Genomic DNA, 22,130 nt, shown 5'->3' with positions numbered 1-22,130 from the left:
TTAAATATTTCTGTGTAAATATGGTCTCTAAGTACAGTATCGTACGAAATTTTTTTTTCTTTATAAACTCCTTTTTACACCACGTATTCTAACAGGGCATTGAGAAAATATCACTGGCAAACATATAAATACGTGTCGTCATCTCTTGATTAAGAGTTACGTAGAACAAACACTTCTTAACAGAGAGAAAGAGAAATTCTACAATTAAGTGGTAATTGTAATTTACACAGAGAAGTATTCGTAAGAACGTAGAAGGCAACAGTATCCAAACATTTTAGTCAAACATTTCAATATTCAGAATTTGGAAACTGTTCCCTTGGCGCTTCTACGAGGTTCATTCCTCTTTTTCGCGCTCATTAACGATCAAGATCTTATTAAAAAAAGGATTTAATCACAGAAAATAATACGCGAGCAAAGGGTCGCTTTGAATCGAGAAAAATGTTAATTAACATTGCGTATAAACTTTTTGTGCATTTCGCTTCGAAACAAGACCTTAACACTTTACTTACCGGAAGTCTATTAACAAACGTTTCAATACCATTGGTTGTTGACTGAAAAGCAATTAATAAATCACCTGAAACTCAATTAGAATAATAAAAATTAATTATCTTACAATGCTGAAAAAATTCAAACTCAGAGTTACTCCTTTTGATCTTCGGTTACTATTAAACGGTAAGTAAGGTGTTAATAAAAAAAAAAAAAAGAAAGATTTTGAAACGCGTTAATTCGAGAATTCTCATAAAAATATCCTATAAACTTTACAATGTACATTACCCTGACTATCACTTCTCCCACGGACGAACTACTGATTTCTATGCACATACATACAGAGATATTACGAAAAAAATAGACTTTTCTCGCGCGTGTGTGTATATATAATAAATATTATATCTTAAAGTTGATCGTCTCTTTGCGAGATTAAAAGGAGAAGTGTTTGTAATCGTCTGTGACAAGAGTATACTTTATACTCTTCTTTCTTATCAGGGACGAACAACGATCGTGTTACGCTTCCTCGGACACGTTCGACCGAGACTTGACGATCTTTCCGTTCTTCTGAGGAGACTCGTTCAAAGGCTGCGAATCTTCTTGAACCGATTGCGGATACTTTTGGTCCGGATAATTCCACGCTTGGATGTCCGCCGTACCAAAGATCTGGTATACAACGTAGGTGGCGCACGCGACGCAAGCAGTGACTCCGAATACCTGTCTCCACGCGTCGAGTGCTTGCTATAAAATCAATTTTTCTTAGAGTTATCTTTATTACTATCCTATGTGGAACGATGAGCCTGAGAATCTCGAATTCAATTATGAAAATATTGAAAATTCTTTGAAGAATAATTCAATTTTTACTTACACTCTTCTGAGTGAGTAGACCAGCTACCACCGGAGACAGAAAACTGGCGGACATGTGAATGGTTTGCGCAAACGCCAATATCGGGCCTGAACACATCGGTAAATCAAATAAATCCTGTAGATACTTCCGGAAAGAACGACGCGGATAGTATCAATATTTGAGCAACCACTTACCAGCAAAATTTGGCGCTATATCAACGATGTTTGCCATCGCCCCTGCGTAAGCAGCAGTGATTAGGGTGACGGCTATGAACCATACCACCAAAACCAGGACGATGTCGCAGCCCAGATAGCCGATCAACACTAACATTATTCCAGGAACTACTTGTGCTATAAAGAAAAATATTCAAACGTATCTCGAATAGGAATTAGATAATGTAATTTTTCATGAAAGCCACTTACAAAGAGCGGTGAACACCTTGCGGACGTTTGTCAGTGACAAAATCTGCCTCGTTACAAGGACATCGGCTACGTAGCAGAAGGCTACGGAGCTGAAGTAGCTACAGATGAACGGTAAACCGGAAAGAACTCCATTCTGGAAAATGGATAATTTCGTGATGATACAAGTAGATCATAAAAATCTTTCGATCACGTACCGCTTGAATACTGAACCCTAGAACTGTCTTCATGTACATTGGTCCGGAAATGATGAAAATATAGTGAACCCATATCCTTCCGAAAGTGGTGATACCGATCGACCATGCTGGCCAAGATCTCAGAATGGAACCCCATGGAACTGGCAGACCCTTCGAGATAAAAGAACAATTTCACTTGGATCAAGGTAAAGTAGGCAAAGTAAAGAAGTTCCATTCACTGCAGAGTATCAATAGGAGTGAATGACCTGATTTCGAAGGGTCTAACGTCTATGACGTTAGATAATTAAACCATATATTAATGATAATAAAACGTCTAGTTAACGAGTCTAAAAATAGAATCGGATCGATGCACCAATGAAAGGTGCAGATGAGATAAACCAAGTTATGTCATTAACATCCTTGAGTGAACCTAACGCGATCAAACTCTGAATTTGATCGTCTAACAAAAATTTGAGAAAATTACCTCGGTCGTTCCGTGAACTTGATTTCCAACGCTTCCTTGAATGTACCGTAACTCCTGTTGAGATATTCTTGGATGGCTGGCAGGCGTGTCGAAGGCGAAGAAATACCAGAAAAGGCACCAGAACATACCGATGCTGCCGGTCGTATAGAAGACCGCTCTCCAACCGAAATGGGCGATGATGAATCCGCACAATGGATAGGTTATCCCGATCCCAAAGCTGAACCCTGAATATAGATAATCTAGGCGTTAGGAGTGGCTCACCCCACGACCCGGAACGAAGCTGAAACATGATGCTTGCTCGAATGGGGCTTCGCCTTGGCTCGTGTACGATTCATGCGTGGCGACGATCGCTCTTCAGCGGTGGCGTTTATTTCACCCTGTAAAGCGATTCAAGTAGAGACTTAGTACGAGGGGATGAGGATGAACACGTGGCGAGGCAGCTACGTGGAACAATGATACTTTTTTTTTTTTTCTATAAACCTGAAAATATTTCACAAGGCAGAATTTGAAATCAATTTTCTACTGAAATTTTTTCCAGCAAATTTCAACCCTTCTGTTAATTTTTTATTAATTTACAAATTCGGCCTTCGCTAGCAACCATGGTACACCGTTTCATGGAGAACCACACGAATCTTCGACCACGTCGAAACATCGGTGGTGAAACAAGAAACGACCCAATGATGACAACGTGTAACATCAGCAGAATAAAAGAGGTAATTCCACGAATGTTTCGTATCATCGACAATAAAGAGACGCAGGATAACATTACACGCGCCAAGGTTAAGCCCACGCAATGAAAAGAAGAAAAGAAATGAAACGGAAAAACGCGTATCGTATAGTGATCCATTATTTGGAGAAGTCTCACAAGGGGAACTACCCAAGTGTTACACTCACTTATTAATGAAACTTTGCCAGCTTGTAGAGCTCGTCGAGCTGAACACGCCTATACCCCGTTTTGTGGACAGACGACTAATTGTTTAAAAGATATTAATAATTAAAGTTAGTTACTACTTACATTGAGAAGCATGACAGACTCACACATACAATTCGTAATCTAGAGATCCACGGTTCAAATCCTTGATTCCCAACATTTTTTTTTTTCTTTTTAATGATAATTTGTCTCTTTTTGAATAACTATTACATAAAAATTATCATAAAAAAAAAAAATTTTTTGGGAACCAAGGATTTGAACCGAGGACCTTTAGCTTGCAAGTTACGGATCTGCTCCATGGTTAAACAAATGACTCGTAATCTAAAGGTCCTCGGTTCAAATCCTGAGTTCCTTTTTTTTTTTTTTTTATAATAATAATTTTTATGTAATAGTTATTGAAAAAGAGACAAATTATCATTGAAAAATAAAAATGTTGGGAACCAAGGATTTGAACCGTGAATCTCTAGATTGCGAATTGTAGGTGTGAGTTTGTCATACTTCAGAATGTAAGGAGTAACTAACTGTAATTGTTAATATCTTTTAAACAATTAGCCGTCTACCCCCAAAAGGGGGTATAGGCGTGTTCAGCTAGACGAGCTCTACAAGCTGGCAAAGTTTCATCAATAAGTGAGTGTAACACTTGGGTAGTTCTCCTTGTCAGTAGAAACGGATTATTGAATTACATTATTATAAACACAGATTCATTGCGAATGCAGAGGATCGTTGTTTTAATCGTTGCGAAAGAATTCAGTTTTCCAAGCAGCAGAGGAATACTTTAGGCTACTCTGAAATTTTTGAGAAATGGGACCAACTTGTGGTTTATGCTGAAGGGTGATCTGTTAAATATAGATTCTCAAAATTTTCATAGTAACCCAGTTGCCCAATTTTCCTAAAGGTGTTTAAACCTCAAAACGGCGGTCGTCTACAATAGAAAACGTGCGTTCCGTCGAGTTCGACTCGATTCAACCAGCTGGAAGTATACTCGGCCTTTCTCATGCTGTTGAGCGGTCGCTTGTTGAGTATACCCCTCGGTCCGGCGAATGCTACCACGTGGATATCTTCGAACAATCAAAATTGAATGAATGAAAAAAAAAAAAAAAAACGAAAAGAAAAACAGAGGAGATCATCACGGAATTATATCGTCGACGTTAGAAGCTCGTGAATTCAGACGAAACTTGTTCGCAAAACTCGCAAAGCAAACTTCCGTCTCTGAAAAAATCGTGCGGTTTAACAATCGTCCTTTGTTGAAGAATCTCGCGTTATTCCTGCTTTCGTATGATTCACTGTAATATAGAAAAATGACATTCATCTTTAACGATCAGACACTCACCTTGAAAGGAAGACATGAAACGCGAACGTTCCACCGGTGGTATCCAATGCCCAACGATGGCGTACATCGCCGGCCACGTGAGTCCCTAAACACATTACCTTTTATTTACATCATTTTACTTAATTTTCCTAAACTGGTTATACTAATTATAATTGAAACTACCACGTGTCGATATATTTATCAGGATTTCGAAAGACTGCGAAAATAAGACGTTCGAAATCCGCTATTGAATTATTTATTACTCGAAGAACTAGTAATAAACACGTTCGTTAATGAATGCAACAGAAAGGAGTGATAGCTTTCTGAAACGAACAAGTACATAGTTGTACGTCGATAGTCGTAATTGTAAAATTGAACATAGTAATGTTACTAATTATCAGTGACGTTTAAAAAATTAGATATGCTTCTTTAGACTTACACTGGCAATGCCTTGTATACTGCGCAAAGCAATCATGAAACCATAATGGATGCCAGCTGCAGAAGGCATCAGCAAGCTGCAGACTGCTGTGATCAGCTGTGACCCACCGAATACCGTCTTCGTGCCGAAATATTGTGTCAAAACACCACCGACCACTTGTGACAATATGTAGCACCAGTAGAAGGAACCACTAATGGCTGATTGAATTGTTGGACTCCAATCGAACTCTCCTTGATCCTGTACGAAAAAATAAACCACATCTTCCTTTCCTATTTTTCCAAACTTCAATTTGACACGGTATGAAATATATTAAATTACATTAGCCGATTAAAACTTCAGCAAAGGAATTATGAAACGATATCTGACGTTCTCTTACGAAACACCTCGTGCAAAAGCTAGAAATTATCCTGTCGTTCCCTCGATCTCTTTTTTCTTTACCGAAGAGTTTAAAAGAGTTGACGTTTGTCGTGCATAGAAATAAGGATCGATGGATTTTTAAACAAGCACGTTGTATAACAACGTGCATACATTATCGTCGCGATAACGTGCAATTATCAAATTGTAACGTGATCGTTACTTTAATCGTTCCGTTAGTATAAGACGACTATCATAAAGACGGTAATTATTAAATTCCATCGATAATAAGCATTGTTTCCACACTGGTTACGAGATTCTTGGCCTCCGATTACGTCTGCCCGTAATCGATGCGACCTGTGTAACGCAATCGCGATGTTTATCGGATTGATTTCTTTGAAAATCACAGAATTCCAAAATTACTGAGATTAGAAGATTCCTCCGGTTACTTTATTAATTTTCGTTTATTTCATTCGCCCAGTCTGCAACCCTTCTTTCGTAATTAATCACCATCCCCCCCATGGATTAAATTTCAAAAGACACACGATTCCATTAGATAATTTCTCGGATTCTTAACAACTCTACCTCAAGTCTGATCGGCGTGGTGGTATTGTTGACGAACGATACATTCGGCGTTACATAACAATGATGAGATGTCATCGCGTCGTTGGTGTCCGATTTCGTGGACGGCGGTTTCACCATCGCTACCATGGCGATGTTGATGTCGTTCCTCATCATGAAGGAGACAGTGAACCCCGAGAACGACAACATGTAGAGCACCACCCTGGCCGGTACCATATCTGGAAACGAGAACGCGCTCTATCATCCGCCTGGTGTCGTTATAAATATCGAAATAATTTTTCGCTTTCCTATATAAATTTATAGCTACTTCGTTCTAATTAATATCGATCGTCTATCTCTAAATTTTATTATTGTATCTTGATTTGATAGTCTGAAGAGTTCCTTTACCTCGAAGTTTTCGCAGGCTGCAGGGCGATCCTGTCTTATATATGGTATGTTCTTCGTATCTGCGTAAGAGATACAATCGATGTTTTTATATAAGCAAGGAATCAATAGAATTATAAAAAAAAAAAAAGAGAGAAGAAAAAATAGAGAAAACAAATTAGATACAATTACTTATATTAATTCTTCTTACTCGAAAGCTTCTTTTCTATATTCTATTATTTAATTAATCTGCATAATTATAATTAAGCTAAATTTTCAAAATTATTTCCTTACCTCTGCGAGTCCTGCATCTTGATTGACTGTTACCGTTCCAGTGAAAAGGAAGAAAGATCACCTGAGACTCTGAAAAAAATCATCAAAGATACAGAATTACAAACGTAAAATGATGCGATCATAAATCGCGTCGGCACGTTAATTAAAATTAATGAAGAACATTAAGCCGCAGTTGAACCGGTGATTTATCCATCAGCTTCGTCCTATCTACGTGTTGCACGTCGTTTTATTAACAGAATCGCTGACTATCGCGTGTAACTGTGCAATCTCGTAGATCCAGGATACTTTTTGTTCATTTAACTTTAAATTCTTCAAAAATTGATCGCAATGACGATGGCGTAATTTCACGCAATACTCAACAGATTTTTATGTAACTTCCTCGAGACCTTTGTTTCGTTCGCGGTAATCAATTAAACCGCGCCAACATTTTCCATCAAATAGTCAGGCATAGACTGTGATGAGAGTTACTGGCCCTAATTAACTTCGCTTTTTGCTTCTTCAAGGTTCAACAGTGGCGAACGTTATCTTACTCTAAACTAATATCAGGTTGTTGCATATCGTACGAGCAATGACGAAAGTCTGATATAATTTCATGACATAAAAGTAACATGAAATGGCACTTATGGTATATCAATGTAAAGCTTAAAGTCTGAAGAAAATTACTATGTAAACGCTTCGTTGATATTTTCGATACAAAATGACTGGTTGTTAATTACGTGAAGCAATGGTTCGGAACGAAATTCTTGTACTGTTCAATGTGCTATCAAAACTATAGTTGTTGAAAATGGTATCATGGTTTTATTGCTGATTTCAAATGCAAAATAAAACGAGCGAACTGGAAATGCAACAAATGGCGCACAAAGAGGCGTATTTTGATAAACGGTGTCTCGATTTTGTCACGCGCCAGCCTGCGTTCCCTTTTACGAAACTCGTTCGAGTTTCGCGCTAGGTTTTATTAGAGCAAGCATATCGATTGAAGCAAACGAAGAAATGCTCAGAATTTAATAGCACGCGGATGGTTTGCGAGGGCGCGATGAAATTCCGACACGCAACTCATATGCGATGGTATTCCACGAACGCAATTTGAAAATTCATCAGTTCGAACGGAAGGTTGCTAGTTCGCGAAAAAACAAAACAAAGAGGAAGAAATTATTCTTTGAACGAGACCTCGAGTTCTGCGGAGGAAATGACCAACGAAGAATTGTGTTACGTTCGGCGGGGTAAAGAGAATTTTAATTGAAACAGTGATTAGAAGAAATATGGATACCTGTTGCTTTGTTGTTAATGAGATTATCTCGATTATTTCCTCGTTAATTACATAAATTAAACACCATGGATTCTTTTATGTCATTTCGCAATTTATAAAGCAGAACTTGGATCTTTCATTGCATTGCATTTTCATTATTCAACAGTTGAAAAAAATGAAGAGCTCTGTGTGAAAGTCCTAAAGCATGTTACATTTATAAATGAATGAATAGATAACTTGCAACCAACTTTTTGTTCTATCACGTCTAACATGGCGGCGATAAAATGAATATCACACAGGAAGTGTATCTGCACTCTAGAGCTGTTCGATTTCTGAATATGATTCATCCCAATGTGTCTGCAAATGCACTCGTGACGGTTACACAAGGTGTTTAAAAAAAATAAAAATTATACCTCACAAAACTTTAAATTTCCAATTTTTACACAAAGTAAATCCTTAAATTTAATTTCATTCCAGATATCGTTTTTCTAATAATTTTAATCGAGTCACGATTAACCCGACTCCGTCCTTCGGGGCTTCAGGACACTTAGCTCTTTTTTCTTACTAAACTCATTAATCGCGTTAATGGATAGCAGACGGGTATCGAGAAGCCACTATGCAAATATCCTACCGGAAGTACGCAAGTTGATGAATTAAAATCGGGATGACTTTTCCCGTTCTAATCGTAAGTTACGATTAACGACACGTGCCTTAATGACACACTTCTGTTATCTGAATAAGCCATGTTCCATTCAATTCCGATTCATAATTACATAATCAAATACACTCGATAGAAATTCATCGTTACTACATAATTATATTTAACATATTACCAAGGGTGATATTTTACTTGGATATGAGAATGCTTTCTTTCTTATTACTGATAAATGTACCATTATCTTACTAAATGATAATTTTTTAATTATTTTGATAAATCAATCAGAAATTATCATCTACCATCTCTATTTAACATGTCAACAATTAGCAAATTAAAAAAAGAATTCTCTGATAAGATTCGCTGTACCTTACTTTTAATTTTCATCTTTTTTCCCTCCACTTATTCGATCATATTAAATTCGATTACAAAAATAATTTACATGATTTAACAGAAATGGATTAGGGAGTCGTATCTTTTGTTTTATTAGTGCGATGTATGCTTGGAGCATTACCTCTAAGAAAAATGAAAGAATCGTACGTCTGGTTATTAAATGAAACGAAGTTTCTTCAAATGTTAATGCGTTAACTCGGCTACGAAGCGTTGATTATCGATCGGATCGACCGTACTGCTTTTATAATTACTCTAGGTCGATTGTTTAACAACATATGGTCGACGACCATAGTCGTCGCTAACAAACGCTTCCAATTTAATATAAGCAAATAATAATAATAATGAAAAAAAAAGAAATTGTACTAATACTATAAAACAAAAAATTGAAAGCTTGCATTTGAAAATTACTTATTCGTATCCACAATTAAAAGCCCAACGTGTCTGACTACAGATTTCCGTTTCCACTGCGCTGGCGAACGCGTTAATATTGCGCGATTCAAATTCTCTGACATTAAGTAGAATCGTATGCAACATGATTCATCATGATTTACATTAATTTCGTAGCGTCCAACTTGAAAAATATTTCTCTACAAGCATTAATAATCGTTGAAAAATTATGCCAAATTGTGAAAACACTTTTGTCTTTCACAATTTCATTACTTATGTTCATCGAGTGTTTTTTCATTCATTTCTATAAACATCAATTTATCATCCAAGCGTATACTCGTGGTGAGCTGATATTTTTTTCATCGGTGTTACAACAGTGACATTACACGGAATTAAAAAACACACGTTGCCATTCTTACAATCGATCGTAATTGATGGTAAAGTTTGCGATTACCATCGACTGTAAGCGGACTAAATCGATGATACCGCAAAGAAAATATGTACGTGATAAATAATAAACCATTAGGAACGTTAATATTGCTGACTGCTCGTAATACGTTTTGCTTTCTCAGCGAAATAAAACTGAAATGAGTGAAACAGAAATTAGGGGAACGAGCCTAATCGTCTTATCGTTTTATGCTCCGTTCGTTAATTGTAAATAATATTACAAAAAAATACAGATTACTTACAGCAAGGAAGCACGTGGCGTTATCGATTCGAAACTGTCTCTCTCTCTCTCTCTCTCTCTCTCTCTCTCTCCCGAGCACACTAACAGTGTTTACATCACATTTAAGTATGTAATATTAGAGAACGTTATGACAAGTGAATTGGTACCGTGCAGACAATTAACGAGTTCGATACTCGAGGAACACCTTTCTTTATACACGTTCCTTCGACAAATATTTTCAATCTCCGTGACGTTCACACGTGAATAAACGCGGAGTCACTGAATTATTAAAAACGATGGCGATGTAATGTGTTCTCAGTGCACTTGTGTAAAAATAAAATCGAATTTCTGTTCGCTGATTTATAATTGAAATTCTATGTGAAAAGTTTGGATGAGAGACTCGTGCCACGAGTCGAGTGTCTCCGATAAATTTATTGATCACTGTTCGACGATCGGTGCCGAAGAATTGTGGAAGCAACGAATGCAACAGACCGGAAAAAGACAAAACGACATCCCGGACGAGGAGAACGGCCGACACTGAAAGGCGACCGGACCACGAGGCATTGACTATCTCGCACACCCCACCACCGGTGCTTTTGCTTTTCAATCGCTCGTTTGCCGGGTAGGAAACAATTCACGAGGATCGTGGACACGTCGCGAAACGAGGAAACGTGACGATGACGAGGCTGTTTAGATACCTTTGGGTGACACGTAACGTCGACGGACATTTGGCCGCAATATAGATATCTTTAGTTTAGAATAGTGTATGGTAGATTCTTTTTGGGTTCTACGTGGGTTCCTTCTGGATTCTTTTTCGAAATTGAAGATAAGTGGTGGAAGGGTCCTCCCTTTACTTTTACCCTTAGCCAAAGAAACCTATATGAATTTTGGAATTTACAAATTTGCAAATTTCTGTCTCCAAATTGCCAAATTTCCAAGTTTCCAATTTCCAGATTTTCAAATACTCAAATTTTCAAATTGCCAAATTTCGAATTTTCACCCACCTATAACTCACCGTAGCCTTAAGCGAGCCCTAGGAAAGCCTTAGAGCGCCTAGGGATCCTTAGAGCGCCTAGGGAACCCTAGACCGCCTAGGGATCCTTAGAGCGCTTAGGGATCCTTAGAGCCCCTAGGGATCCTTAGAGCGCCTAGGGAACTCTAGAGCGCTTAAGGAGAACATTTTCTTCCATTACACGTCAACATGATCGAATAAACAAGGGTATACAAGAAATGACACTGGCTAATGGATATTAATTGGAATCTGATACCTTGTTTAACGATTCCCATGGCTGCTTATTACTTTTCATTGTAATACATCATTGGTAAGTGAGTCACATGTTGCTGTTTGAATTTTCTTTTTTTTTTGCACAGTACGCACACGTGCTACAATTTCTGTGGTTTCAATTGCATCGAACACTTGTGTTTATTGTATGATTCTGATCATGTCAACGTGTTTTGAATTAATTCCGATGTTGATTTAAGCCGTTATTAATCATGAGAAATGCAGAGAAACCTCTCATAACAGGAAAATTCTGAAATAATACCGAGAAACTCTATATTCCATGATTCATGTTGTTTCTTTGTTTCAAAATTCACAAATCGGGATCAAAATGAAAAAAACAATGTGTATTTAATTTCCAATTATTTTATTTACTTATTTCTAGTTTTTAAATAAGCTCTGCTATCTAGAATACGACACAGAATAAGAAAGGTGAATGACTCAATCTTCATATTTATTAACGGGTTTGCGATATTCAGCTACATCAGCAGAAATTCCGTCAACTTGGACGTTTTTCATCCATTATACCTTCTTTGACTCGTGTTATCGTTTATAAAATTGCAAGGTCGCCGCGTAGAGGCTCAACGGGTCAATTTTCATCGATCGATGGGTGCATACCTTAAAGAGTATTTTCCACGCCGGGTACAACAGGTGTCTTGGTCGTTCAACGTTTTACTTAAATGTTTGATCGCTTTTACATAAACTCCGGTGTTTCGCAACGTTAATTATCATCGATATAAAAAGAAACGTGGTATTTTTTACGTACAGATAATAAAGTACAAGTTCATTTGAAATAAAAAAAAGAAAAGGAAGGATGAAAAGTTATCAACTGTGTCAATCGCAATGACAAAACATGTTCTTCTCGTTTACAAAAACGTCACGTGAAGCGGAAGAAATTCGCGTCCTCTGAATTTCGCTGTCGGTTGCATTAAGCTTAATTATTTCGTATTTGACCCTATCAAGCGGCGAGGCCGAGTGATTCGCTCGATGGAATTCTTGCGGATAACAGCACGAGACTAGACATGTGATCAGCCCCCGTGACACTATGGACTGCCTTCCATTCTTTTATTCTTCGTTTCTTGAAAATATACAGGTTCGACAACTTATAAAGGAATATTTCGGAATATTTCAAATTCTTCTTGATTCTTATACGATACTACAGGAAATAATTTCTTCAGGGGAGCAACCCTTCTTCAAACTATGGCGGCTTCGGCACCCCCTCCCCCCCAAAATTTTAAATTTAGCATTCTCTCATCGAGTTTGTAAACAGACAACTGAAAGGAAACAAATTTAAAAGATTTATGTTTTATAGCTTCTGAGGCTGTATATCGCTATATATAGGATTATTAATTTTCAATTAAAATAGAAAATAATAATGTAAAATGTTATACTTGTGTTCAAAATGTAAAGAAAAGTAGTGAAGCCTTCTTCGCTTCTTACGTCACTGCCGCCCCTAAGGGGAGAAACACGCCACTGTACCGGCAACGGAGATTAACGAACGGACGATATCAACGACCATACTAATTGTTACATCATCCCATATACCTCGAAATCTTTCAGAAACACCATATTTTCAATAAGTTTCACGATATACACTATTGGACACGAACAAAAGCAACTATTTCGTGTAATGTATCTTCTAACCTCAACGCCGCGTCTTAGGATTGAGGTTATGTCTGACAGGAACTAGCTTACCAATTCGCAGAAACCACGTGGCAGTGGCCGTGACCGTTAATAGGAAAGGGCAGAGGCTTGAAAACGATCGATTTTATTAACTCACCTTCGGCCCGTCTTTCCTTCTGACGAAGATCTCCCGACGTTCGACGGCTCTCCTTTCGGCTCGCATTTTGCCAGGCACGCGTTTCACCACGCTTCATGCGTTCATCGTCATTATTCGCACCGGTTAGGGGAACTCGTGGATACTAAATATTCACTGTTACCGATGAACGACACGAGAAATACGCGGTTGTAACAGCTCCGGGAAGAGCGAACGTGTGCCACGGCGTTGTCGAGGAGGTTCCCCTGCGTTCGCCACTCCGAGGCGCAGCGGTCACGTGACGCATTCACTAACACACACCCAGGCGTCGATCGATGCCTCGTGCGTCGTGACGCGGCGTCGCGACAGCATCGTTCTCCTCGCTGCTGGGAATCGAATCTTTGAACGTCATTCATCGATCTTTTACCAAAGGTCGTGCGTGGGTTGATAAACGTGTCTGAAGGAAAATGGACGTCGTTATAGCCCTGTTAAACCTTTAACAACCATCAACTCGTATATTGATTCATAAGGACACGTGTATACATGAAAGTACAATTTTTATTTTAGGCAATTTATACCTTTCCTTATAATAAAATATCTTGTGACCCAAAATAAGTATACTTTAATTCCAGTACTATTTAATACTAAAATATTTTCTTTGTTATAGTATTATGATAGAATAGCATGTAAAGTCTAGGTTTAAGAAAACTATACACCTCTGTTTCGTAATAAGCGGTACAATCAGGAAGTGTTTTTATCTTTCCGGTTATATCATCGTCTGACGGATATCCTGAAAAAAATAATCATGAAATATAATGAAATCAATGTTTCTAATTAAATTTGATACCATCCATAGATTATAGAGGTCATTAAAATTTATAATGCAATTTTGCAAAACGATGCATGATTCATTGTGCACCCACTTGAAATGGGTCAAAGCGTGCTCGAAGGTCTCTACTTTCACTGCTTCGAACTATTTCAAATTTATCGTCCAGTCATCGTTGCGAAACCGTGAATTCTGTAGTTTTTCAATTAACATTATCATAACAATAGAGATTCTCAGGATTCCGTGCGACGTAAACTGTTACCATTAGCGTTAATTAAGATTCTCGTGCAAGGTCGGTTAACGTAGCAGAAATTTTTCTTTTTTAAACAAATCCAGCTGAAAGTATGTCGCTCCATATGAATGTTACATTTCATGGTTGACAGCAACTTCGCATTGATGGTTCGTTCGACCACGGACCGCCATCAACCGCGGAGTTCACATTCGATCACTTCCGTTCGCCTCGTGCGTTTCGAATTGCACGACAACCGGAACACTTTCGGAAAAATCTAGCATAAATTTTCAATGTAAATGCTAGCCAACTCGCTGATAAATGCCGCCGTCGCACGATGAGCCAATCGAACCGTTCCGCGTCATCACGGAAGAAATTGACAAAATGCTCTTCAACTTCAACCCCGAATCACAACAGCAACCACAAGTATCTTTTAGTTCTAATCGTACAAATCAACTTTGACGAATTGTAAATTATCTCAACGCGTTCTCCGCGAACTCAATGGACCTCCGATAGCTGTAATTCGCGAATTCATCTCACCTAAGGTTATTAACATTGAAATTTTGATTCTTGCTAATATTTCTGATCCAGATTGAAAAGGATTTCTTCGACCTCGACTTACCTAGTGGATAACGAAGAGGAATTAGATGATATTAGAAATACCTCGTATGAAAATACCAATATCCCGCTGTCAGAATCCAGAAGAGATGTGACTCGTATTCAAAGAAGGATCGATAAGACAACCTCTATCAGCACATTCAACGGTGGTAGAAAATTTTGGAACTGCAACGCTAAACCGACGAGTTTCTACGTGCCAGATAACGCGGTCATTCAAGAAGGTACGTGATTATCCAGATATACAAGCAAGAAAATGAAAAACGTAACAAGATTATATGGAACCGGTTGCGTGTACTCGTATCATTTTCCTTCGATCTAATCACACGTTTCGTGCCGGATTAATTGGATGCATTTGAGTATCGTCCGCGGTAATCGTCGCTCGACAATTACTCGAGCAATTTTATCCTGATCCGCAAGAATCTGTCGTTAATGCGACGTTAGAAACTTCATGGACGCACGGTATTTAGGGTGCGGGCATTAGAACTTGAAACTTGCAATCTTCCGCCAAAGTAGCCTTGCAGGGGCTTAGAAATTAGAAAAATTAGAATCGAATTAAAATGAAATATAAAATAATCCAAAGGGTTGATGCCTTTTAAATGTAACAGAAAGCGAGTTGATCGGTGCCCTGACGAAACAACTATGCGTGGTAGAGACTCAGTTGCAAAAGGTACAAACGAACCTGAGGAAGAACGAGGAACAGTCGAAGTTAAAGGATCAAGAGATCATTCGTTTGAAACGGAAGGTTCTCCACTGTGTTTTCGTTGGCCAATCGTTGCTTCTTCCCTTTCGATAACGTTTTACTCTTTGATCATAGGTGAAAGAGTGGGAAAATAAAAGCAAGAACATGGAGATGTTACGAAAGAAGGAACAACAGCAACGTCAAATACAAACCGATCATTCCGAGCAACTTTACGAACGATGTTTGATCCTCGAACGGAAAATATTCGAGATGGAGGTTGGTTGGTACAGGGTTGGGCGGTCTATTATTTTAATTGCCATCAAAATTACCATGAAGATTGATTTCACAGAAATTCTTGGCCGACTACGGTCTGATCTGGGTGGGCGACACGAACAGCCCGAGGTGTACTGATACGATTCCCAAGTAAATCGAGTATACGTTGCTATTTAAAGATGCCAGCATCCAGATCGAATTAATTATCAGTTGTCGATGCGTTTCAGTAATCCCATCGAGGCATGTTACGACCAGGTTATCGCTAACATCGATCAGCTGAATCTGGCTGCCGGTAAGGGCGAAGTTCACGTGCAGCACAACGAGAAAGGAAACGGAGCAACGTTCAAAGTAAATCGTATTTCATTACGTTTCGTGAGAAACTAGCGTATTAGGGACTCGGAAAGATTTTATACCGAGTTTCCGTCCGGAGAGTCGGGGACGTACGGAACTTAGGCTCCCGGTATCCTTGTCTCGAGGGGGACTTAGATTTTTGGCCTTCGGTACCATTAGAAAGATAGATAGAATTGCCACTTGGAAACTTTTTCCTTAGCCTTCTGGGTCTTCTTGGTATCATGATCCATAAGAATAGATACCAAGAATCCGTCCGGAAGGTCGGCGACGCACGGTACTTAATTGTTATACTTTCAGCTTTTGAACTTCAAACCTCGAATTCTTTTGCAATATAATTTCGTGTATCATTGTTCTACCATTATCTTGTTATTCTGTCAATTAAATAAATTTTCGACATCGATACTTTGACCCAAATACATTCGAATGAACCACAGAAGGCTGACATAAATCAAGCAAACCGGTTAGGTGAATGAATGTAAATTACAAGCGCATAGGTTGTGACATTCTACATTCAAACACATTCAAACTAAACGAGTGACAATTTGCTAATATTTGTTTTTCTTTCCTTATCGATGACACGATTAACTTAATGATCGCGTACTTATATATTATTTCAACGTTAGTTATGCGTTTCATCGACGATCAACTAATCGAGTGTTGTTTAATAATTGCTTGAAGACTCCTTCTTGCATGTGTTTAAAATTCTACAAAAATGGAATGATAATTCAAGACGGATCGTTACGTCCCTACAATGACCAGGCGACGATGTCGTTTCTTCGTGACATCTTGGATGGTTATTTTCCTTCGGAGTTGCAAGAAGCTTATCCAAACGGTGTTCCATTCAAGGTGAACATGACATATATTAATTATTAACGTTTACATATATTAATTATTGCTTCTTTATTAGGTAGAGGATCACAGAAATCAAATGTACTTGAATAATGTAGAATTCCCCGGTCAAGGTTATCGATTGGGTAAGCAACTTCAAATTGATAACCCATCGTTACCATCGAAAATCCGTAGGCCCAGTGCCAGTTTCCAAAAGTCACCTCATAATGTCTCGAACATGGATCTATCAACGCATTTGACGCCTTTATCGGTCAGGTAAAATTATCTTCGATTTCCAATAATCAGACTACAACGATCGTTTCCATATTTATCTTCAACAGATCCTACAAGTCGAAAGGATCCTCGGATTCTCCTCCTCTCGAGATGTACGTTCTTCGTTCGCAAATTTTAGCCTCTCACAACAATATCTGCTCCAACACTCATCTACAGTCTCATATAAACGCTGAGCTAAGTCGTAGTAACCGGAAAGAGAAGGTAAACTTGTTCGAGTGTCTTTCAAAATCTGTTTAACACACCTGTGACATATTGACTTGGAAATTCCTTTTTCAAAAGCGTGACACAGCAACGAGAAACACCGAGTTCGATGTCTACGTACGTGAGACAAGTGTTAAATCCAAAGGTGTGTTGAGGTTTCCGAGTTCCGGCAGGTGTTATCACAGTTCTACCGATAGGTCATCGTCTAGACTGTCACCTAGGTAAAATAGAATCTTGATCCTAGGTAGTAAGGTCACCGACTGTATCGATTTTATTTCAACATTTTCGATATTCATGGAATAATTTTATCCAGTCGAAATCGTGAAACACCTGACGATCGTTTCCGGCACAAATCAAGATCATCGAGTCTACCGAACGCGAGATTATCCGTCAACTCTAAACCTGCACCGAAAACAAAACCAGTTGATTCTAATAACAGCAACGTATCTCAAATGTCAAATTCTCAAGCGAACAATATAGTAGCGAAGAAAAATCCACGTCCAACTAAATCCGCGACACCAGTACGAAAGAATGCTGTAAGGGAGTTGGGATAAGATTTTTCATTTCAGATTTATTTTCTAACGTTTCTGTATTCTCAGGCCCCTATTTTGCATCAAATCAATGAACCGACTGGGGCACGTGGTGAACTTCGATTAAAAGTCAGGTCTCTGAACGGTGGCACTGTTTATTTAGTCCATGTTTCGGCTGACGATCCCATAGCTCGACTTTATCAGTTATTGGACAAAGCTATGACCAGGACTGTTCCTCGAGGATACAAAATTGTTCTCAGCGGGTAAAATATCATTGAGAAATTTTATCTTTTATTGCATTATTTCAAACATGTCTATTTTTTAGATATTCGCCGAAGAGATTAGAGCAACTTGGAACTACCTTGAGGGAGATTGGTATCACCAGGGACAGCGTTCTGCATTTAGTGAATGTTTGAATTATTTCTACAAAAATATTGTCTGATATTGATTTTTGTGTACATATGTAATCGATGAAGTTATCATTCAATTTTAAGTGGAATATGTTATATCCTTGCGATATGCGGCGCATTTACCTCGAATAAACCAATTTAGATGCTTTTCTTCGTAAAAATTGGCTTCTCGATAAGATAGCTAAGTAAAAATTGGTTTGCAAATTAAAGCTTATTACAATCTAACTGCAAAATCAAATCGTTTATTATAAGTAGTTTAAATTTCGACCATAGCGCCATCTATACAAAGGTGGCTGAAACTACTCAATAATTTACCGATCGATTTTCCGAAACAGGCGGTGATTACCGATAGTCGGTAAAACAGTTACGCCTGTTTTACCAGTCCCTTTAGCGCCAGTGTCGGTTGTCGGTTGTCGGTGGTTTGAGATGCTGTAAAACAGTGATTGGTAAAACAGGAACGGGGGTGTCTGGGACCCCTAAATCATGACCCCTAAATCATGACTCCGCGAAAACAAAGGCGTGTCCAGTCTTCTACGTGTGTAGTCACCGGTATTAGTATATCTAATTAGTAATATATGCGCAATATTTAAATATACGTGTATAGTTAACATATATTTATTTGTTATTAATTACTATACATCCAAGAAATATGAAAAAAAACGATTTGGCATCAAGAAAAGTTGGTTTTATTGGGGGTGGAAATATGGCAAGTGCCATAGGTGCTGGTTTAATTAATAAAGGTAATGTATATATGAATGTATTATATTATAGAAATTATAAAATCAATAATTAATGTAATAAATTTTTTATTGTAGGTATTTTAAATCCAGACAATGTTTGGGTTTCGGCTCGTACAGATAGAACCTTAGGGTTCTGGGCTGACTTAGGTGCTCATGCCACATTGAAAAATGGAGAAGTAGTAGACAACTGTGATATCGTATTCCTAGCCATGAAACCACATATGCTTGATGATGCACTCAAGGGTATACAAACAACAATGAAAAAGAAAGTTTCAAATATGCTTTTTATATCAGTACTTGTAGGAGTTACTTTAGACACATTGTATAATGTAAGAATTATTACTATGAGTAACTAACAACTAAAGAAGCATGTAGAAAGCGTTAAAATGATTGCAATGTTTTTAGAAACTGAAGTTAATTGTAACACAGCCTAGGATAATTAGAAGTATGCCTAACACTCCAATGATGGTTGCAGAAGGAATAACAGGTGGATAAATATTTTTATGTGCAAATAATAAAAATAATATTTTTACAATGTTTTCATAATTTTCAGTATATTGTTCTATGAATACAACAGAAGAAGATGAAAATATAGTAGAAGCATTATTTTCATACATTGGTGTTGCTGAAAGTGTTCCTGAATCTCTTATGAATGCTATAGGTGCACTTTCAGGTTCAGGTCCTGCTTATGTAAGTAAAATATTTTAATTCTTATCATATATTTATTTTTCATCTCGCTTAAATGCTCAGAACAATTGTATGATATTAAATGAAATTTCTAGGCATATCTTGTTATAGAATCATTAGCAGATGGTGCTGTAAAAATGGGTGTGCCAAGACCCATGGCAACAAAATTTGCAGCTCAAGTATTAGTAGGAGCTGGTAAAATGGTATTAGAAACAGGTAGACATCCTGGTCAATTAAAGGATGAGGTATGTTCTCCAGGAGGTACAACTATTGCAGGAGTTCATGCTATGGAATGTGGTCAAGTAAGGTGAGACATCAAAATGTTGTGTGTGTCAATACGCTAAATAATATTACTAATAATATTTTTAGAGCATCTATGATGAATGCAGTTGAATCTGCAGTAAATAGAGCCAATGAATTAACTTCCAAAATAAAGTAAATTCAAGAAATATATACATATATATATATTTATATATAGAAGAACTGGGGATAAAAAATAATTTAGTTTATGTAAAATGTATTTTTTTAAATGTAATATGAGTATTTTTTGAAGTATTTAAATATCTTAAAGTATATTTAATTTGAAAATTTACTAATATTTATCTGAAAACACAAACAGTACAAAGAAATAATAATATAGCATTTAAGTAGAAAACACACTTCAATTTACAAATGGTTTTTTCTTTTTAATTATAATAGATTGATATCTGAATAAATATTTAATTCCTTTGTACATATCATATAATACAACTACACCAATAGGAGAAAATAAATACTATGCTTCTATGTTTAAAAAATTTTTAATACCTTATGTTCTATAATGCATACTTATCTACTTATTTTATTTAAATGCATTATGTTTTAGAATATTCTACGCATCGAGAAGGATCTGTAGGATAATATTCTTGACATTTGGTCATCAATCTTTTTAAAGCTTGAATGTACTTTCTTTGAGTTTCATCATTCATTACATGCGCGACATTTTTAGAAAAGATTTTTTCTCTTCCAGTACGTGCGTGAATCCCAACCATAGTCACACCAATGGGCCATGGGGAATTCCCTATAGCCATTTGCAAATATGCATCACTTGCCTGTAATAATTATTTTTTAATACGTGTATTGTACTAAACTTGATATTTCAGATGCATTACAATAAAATTAGAAGTATTTACCAGTATGTAATTACGTTCAAGTAAATGTTTAACAATATCAGTTAAACTGTCAGTAATATCCTCAGGTAAGGACTTATTTTTTAATTTTCTAAGAAGAGGTTTTAAGTATTCTCTTGTCTGAGCATATGTAGCACTAGCCATTTTTCCTCTGGTGCTCATCTTTTCAGCAGTGCTCCTACTATTTAATTGGATGCCCCACATTTGCACTAAGAATTGTATAAATTGTGTAATAACATGCAAATCAAAATCCCTGTCACCCTTGTTTAATTTGAAAGACATCTTTTGTAGATCTTCATAAGTAACTCCTTCATCCGGTACATGTACATCCCCTTTTCCATCACGACTTTGGGGTTTTGATGAAGTTAATATTTCATTGAGATATGCTTGATCTACCTGTTCCATAGCTTCTTGAAAGTCATTTCTAAAACCCTTTGGTATAAAACAACACGTATTAATAATTAATAAAGTATTAATAATTGTGTATTATAAAAGGAAACCATAATCTTGAAATTCCTTTCAATTATGTCTTAAAATATAAATACCTTGTTTACTTCAGGTTCAAGAATTTCACATTTTCTTAACCTTTTAAATGCTTCTATCTCTGATTCTCCAAACAGTAATATAGGTTCATTCCTTTCGCGTAATCTTTTAATCACTTCGTGTCTAGGTAATGTTAAATGTTCAGAACTATCATCTGTTACACACTCTTCGTGCGGCTGCTTAACGTTAACTTTAACATCTTCATCATTACTGTTTTGGGTTTCCTTCACTTCTTGATCCTTTGATATTAATTCACCCCTTCTAAAATATTTTTTGTTGTTTTTCTAGAATATTCACATAGTATAATTAAAACAATGTTAACTTATAATAAATATTATATATTATAACTTAATCTATAAATTACCAAAACATTGCTCTCTTCTAACTGCTTTCGTTTTTTTAGTATTTCGGCTTTTAGAACATCCATTGTAAGGAATACAAAAATAATCGTTTTTATACTATGTACTTTTTCAACATTTTGTTCTTACAAAAACAAGCTTTAGTTCCTTTTTTCGCCACCAGGGGACGCTGATTCGTCGTTGAAATTTTAGTTCAAATTTTTCCTGCTAGGGAGCCAAAATTTCGGCAAGCTTTATTTCCCTCTTCTGCGGCCAGAGAGCGCTGGCTCAACGTTCAAAATTTTAGTTCAAATTTTTCCCGCTAGAGGGCCAAAATTTCGGCAAGC

The 22,130-nt window shown here is 37.2% G+C and overlaps 4 protein-coding genes across 7 annotated transcripts; 2 read left to right on the top strand and 2 right to left on the bottom strand.

Annotated features, from left to right (window-relative positions):
* Nucleotides 1-654: 654 nt before the first annotated feature.
* Nucleotides 655-13,334, bottom strand: LOC117601702 (sialin). 3 transcript variants are annotated; one of them, XM_034318825.2, is made up of 12 exons: nucleotides 13,092-13,250; nucleotides 6,685-6,753; nucleotides 6,415-6,473; nucleotides 6,031-6,245; nucleotides 5,092-5,328; nucleotides 4,674-4,758; nucleotides 2,413-2,636; nucleotides 1,950-2,099; nucleotides 1,756-1,888; nucleotides 1,528-1,683; nucleotides 1,355-1,440; nucleotides 655-1,227 (listed from the first exon to the last, which is right to left on the bottom strand). In XM_034318825.2, exons 2-12 carry the CDS (start codon nucleotides 6,699-6,701, stop codon nucleotides 1,003-1,005), a joined length of 1,587 nt encoding a protein of 528 aa, XP_034174716.1. In that variant the 5' UTR covers nucleotides 6,702-6,753; nucleotides 13,092-13,250; the 3' UTR covers nucleotides 655-1,002. The 3 variants fall into 3 exon arrangements, with proteins under 3 accessions (XP_034174716.1, XP_076544990.1, XP_034174714.2); XM_076688875.1 differs by lacking the exon at nucleotides 13,092-13,250 and adding an exon at nucleotides 10,055-10,559; XM_034318823.2 differs by lacking the exon at nucleotides 6,415-6,473 and having other exon boundaries at nucleotides 13,092-13,334.
* A 98-nt stretch (nucleotides 13,335-13,432) lies between these two features.
* On the top strand, nucleotides 13,433-18,466 carry LOC117601701 (uncharacterized). 2 transcript variants are annotated; one of them, XM_034318822.2, is made up of 13 exons: nucleotides 13,433-14,548; nucleotides 14,714-14,961; nucleotides 15,346-15,482; nucleotides 15,555-15,695; nucleotides 15,769-15,842; nucleotides 15,920-16,040; nucleotides 16,722-16,889; nucleotides 16,951-17,147; nucleotides 17,213-17,366; nucleotides 17,445-17,587; nucleotides 17,680-17,887; nucleotides 17,966-18,159; nucleotides 18,222-18,466. In XM_034318822.2, the coding sequence occupies exons 1-13, from the start codon at nucleotides 14,460-14,462 to the stop codon at nucleotides 18,310-18,312; spliced, it is 1,965 nt and encodes a 654-aa protein (XP_034174713.1). In that variant the 5' UTR covers nucleotides 13,433-14,459; the 3' UTR covers nucleotides 18,313-18,466. The 2 variants fall into 2 exon arrangements, with proteins under 2 accessions (XP_034174713.1, XP_034174712.1); XM_034318821.2 differs by having other exon boundaries at nucleotides 17,680-17,902; nucleotides 18,222-18,465.
* A 355-nt stretch (nucleotides 18,467-18,821) lies between these two features.
* P5cr (Pyrroline 5-carboyxlate reductase) lies at nucleotides 18,822-20,403 on the top strand. The gene is made up of 6 exons (XM_034318828.2): nucleotides 18,822-19,046; nucleotides 19,122-19,375; nucleotides 19,452-19,533; nucleotides 19,600-19,736; nucleotides 19,829-20,040; nucleotides 20,103-20,403. Exons 1-6 carry the CDS (start codon nucleotides 18,956-18,958, stop codon nucleotides 20,170-20,172), a joined length of 846 nt encoding a protein of 281 aa, XP_034174719.2. The 5' UTR covers nucleotides 18,822-18,955; the 3' UTR covers nucleotides 20,173-20,403.
* A 34-nt stretch (nucleotides 20,404-20,437) lies between these two features.
* Nucleotides 20,438-21,968, bottom strand: Prp18 (pre-mRNA processing factor 18). Its single transcript, XM_034318827.2, has 4 exons — nucleotides 21,810-21,968; nucleotides 21,448-21,729; nucleotides 20,906-21,334; nucleotides 20,438-20,824 (listed from the first exon to the last, which is right to left on the bottom strand). Exons 1-4 carry the CDS (start codon nucleotides 21,870-21,872, stop codon nucleotides 20,588-20,590), a joined length of 1,011 nt encoding a protein of 336 aa, XP_034174718.1. The 5' UTR covers nucleotides 21,873-21,968; the 3' UTR covers nucleotides 20,438-20,587.
* Nucleotides 21,969-22,130: the final 162 nt, after the last annotated feature.

The sequence above is a fragment of the Osmia lignaria genome, chromosome 6 (genome assembly GCF_051020975.1).
Source record: "Osmia lignaria lignaria isolate PbOS001 chromosome 6, iyOsmLign1, whole genome shotgun sequence".
Taxonomy (NCBI): domain Eukaryota; kingdom Metazoa; phylum Arthropoda; class Insecta; order Hymenoptera; family Megachilidae; genus Osmia; species Osmia lignaria.
The sequence above is the reverse complement of the archived record's forward strand: the minus strand, read 5'-3'. Positions and strand labels throughout refer to the sequence as shown.

Excerpts from the sequence above, each read along its gene's own strand:
- Prp18 (XM_034318827.2), bottom strand. The coding sequence starts at position 21,872 with ATGGATGTTCTAAAAGCCGAAATACTAAAAAAACGAAAGCAGTTAGAA. Across the intron at positions 21,730-21,809 it reads TAGAAGAGAGCAATGTTTTG|AAAAACAACAAAAAATATTT; the intron begins GTAATTTATAGA and ends TGAATATTCTAG. Across the intron at positions 20,825-20,905 it reads TTGAACGTAATTACATACTG|GCAAGTGATGCATATTTGCA; the intron begins GTAAATACTTCT and ends TAATTATTACAG.
- P5cr (XM_034318828.2), top strand. The coding sequence starts at position 18,956 with ATGAAAAAAAACGATTTGGCATCAAGAAAAGTTGGTTTTATTGGGGGT. Across the intron at positions 19,737-19,828 it reads CAGGTTCAGGTCCTGCTTAT|GCATATCTTGTTATAGAATC; the intron begins GTAAGTAAAATA and ends TGAAATTTCTAG. Across the intron at positions 20,041-20,102 it reads ATGGAATGTGGTCAAGTAAG|AGCATCTATGATGAATGCAG; the intron begins GTGAGACATCAA and ends TAATATTTTTAG.
- LOC117601702 (XM_034318823.2), bottom strand. The coding sequence starts at position 13,188 with ATGAAGCGTGGTGAAACGCGTGCCTGGCAAAATGCGAGCCGAAAGGAG. Across the intron at positions 4,759-5,091 it reads GTATACAAGGCATTGCCAGT|GGACTCACGTGGCCGGCGAT; the intron begins GTAAGTCTAAAG and ends TAATGTGTTTAG. Across the intron at positions 2,637-4,673 it reads TTTCATGTCTTCCTTTCAAG|GGTTCAGCTTTGGGATCGGG; the intron begins GTGAGTGTCTGA and ends ATCTATATTCAG.
- LOC117601701 (XM_034318821.2), top strand. The coding sequence starts at position 14,460 with ATGAGCCAATCGAACCGTTCCGCGTCATCACGGAAGAAATTGACAAAA. Across the intron at positions 15,843-15,919 it reads TGTACTGATACGATTCCCAA|TAATCCCATCGAGGCATGTT; the intron begins GTAAATCGAGTA and ends GATGCGTTTCAG. Across the intron at positions 17,903-17,965 it reads CACCAGTACGAAAGAATGCT|GCCCCTATTTTGCATCAAAT; the intron begins GTAAGGGAGTTG and ends CTGTATTCTCAG.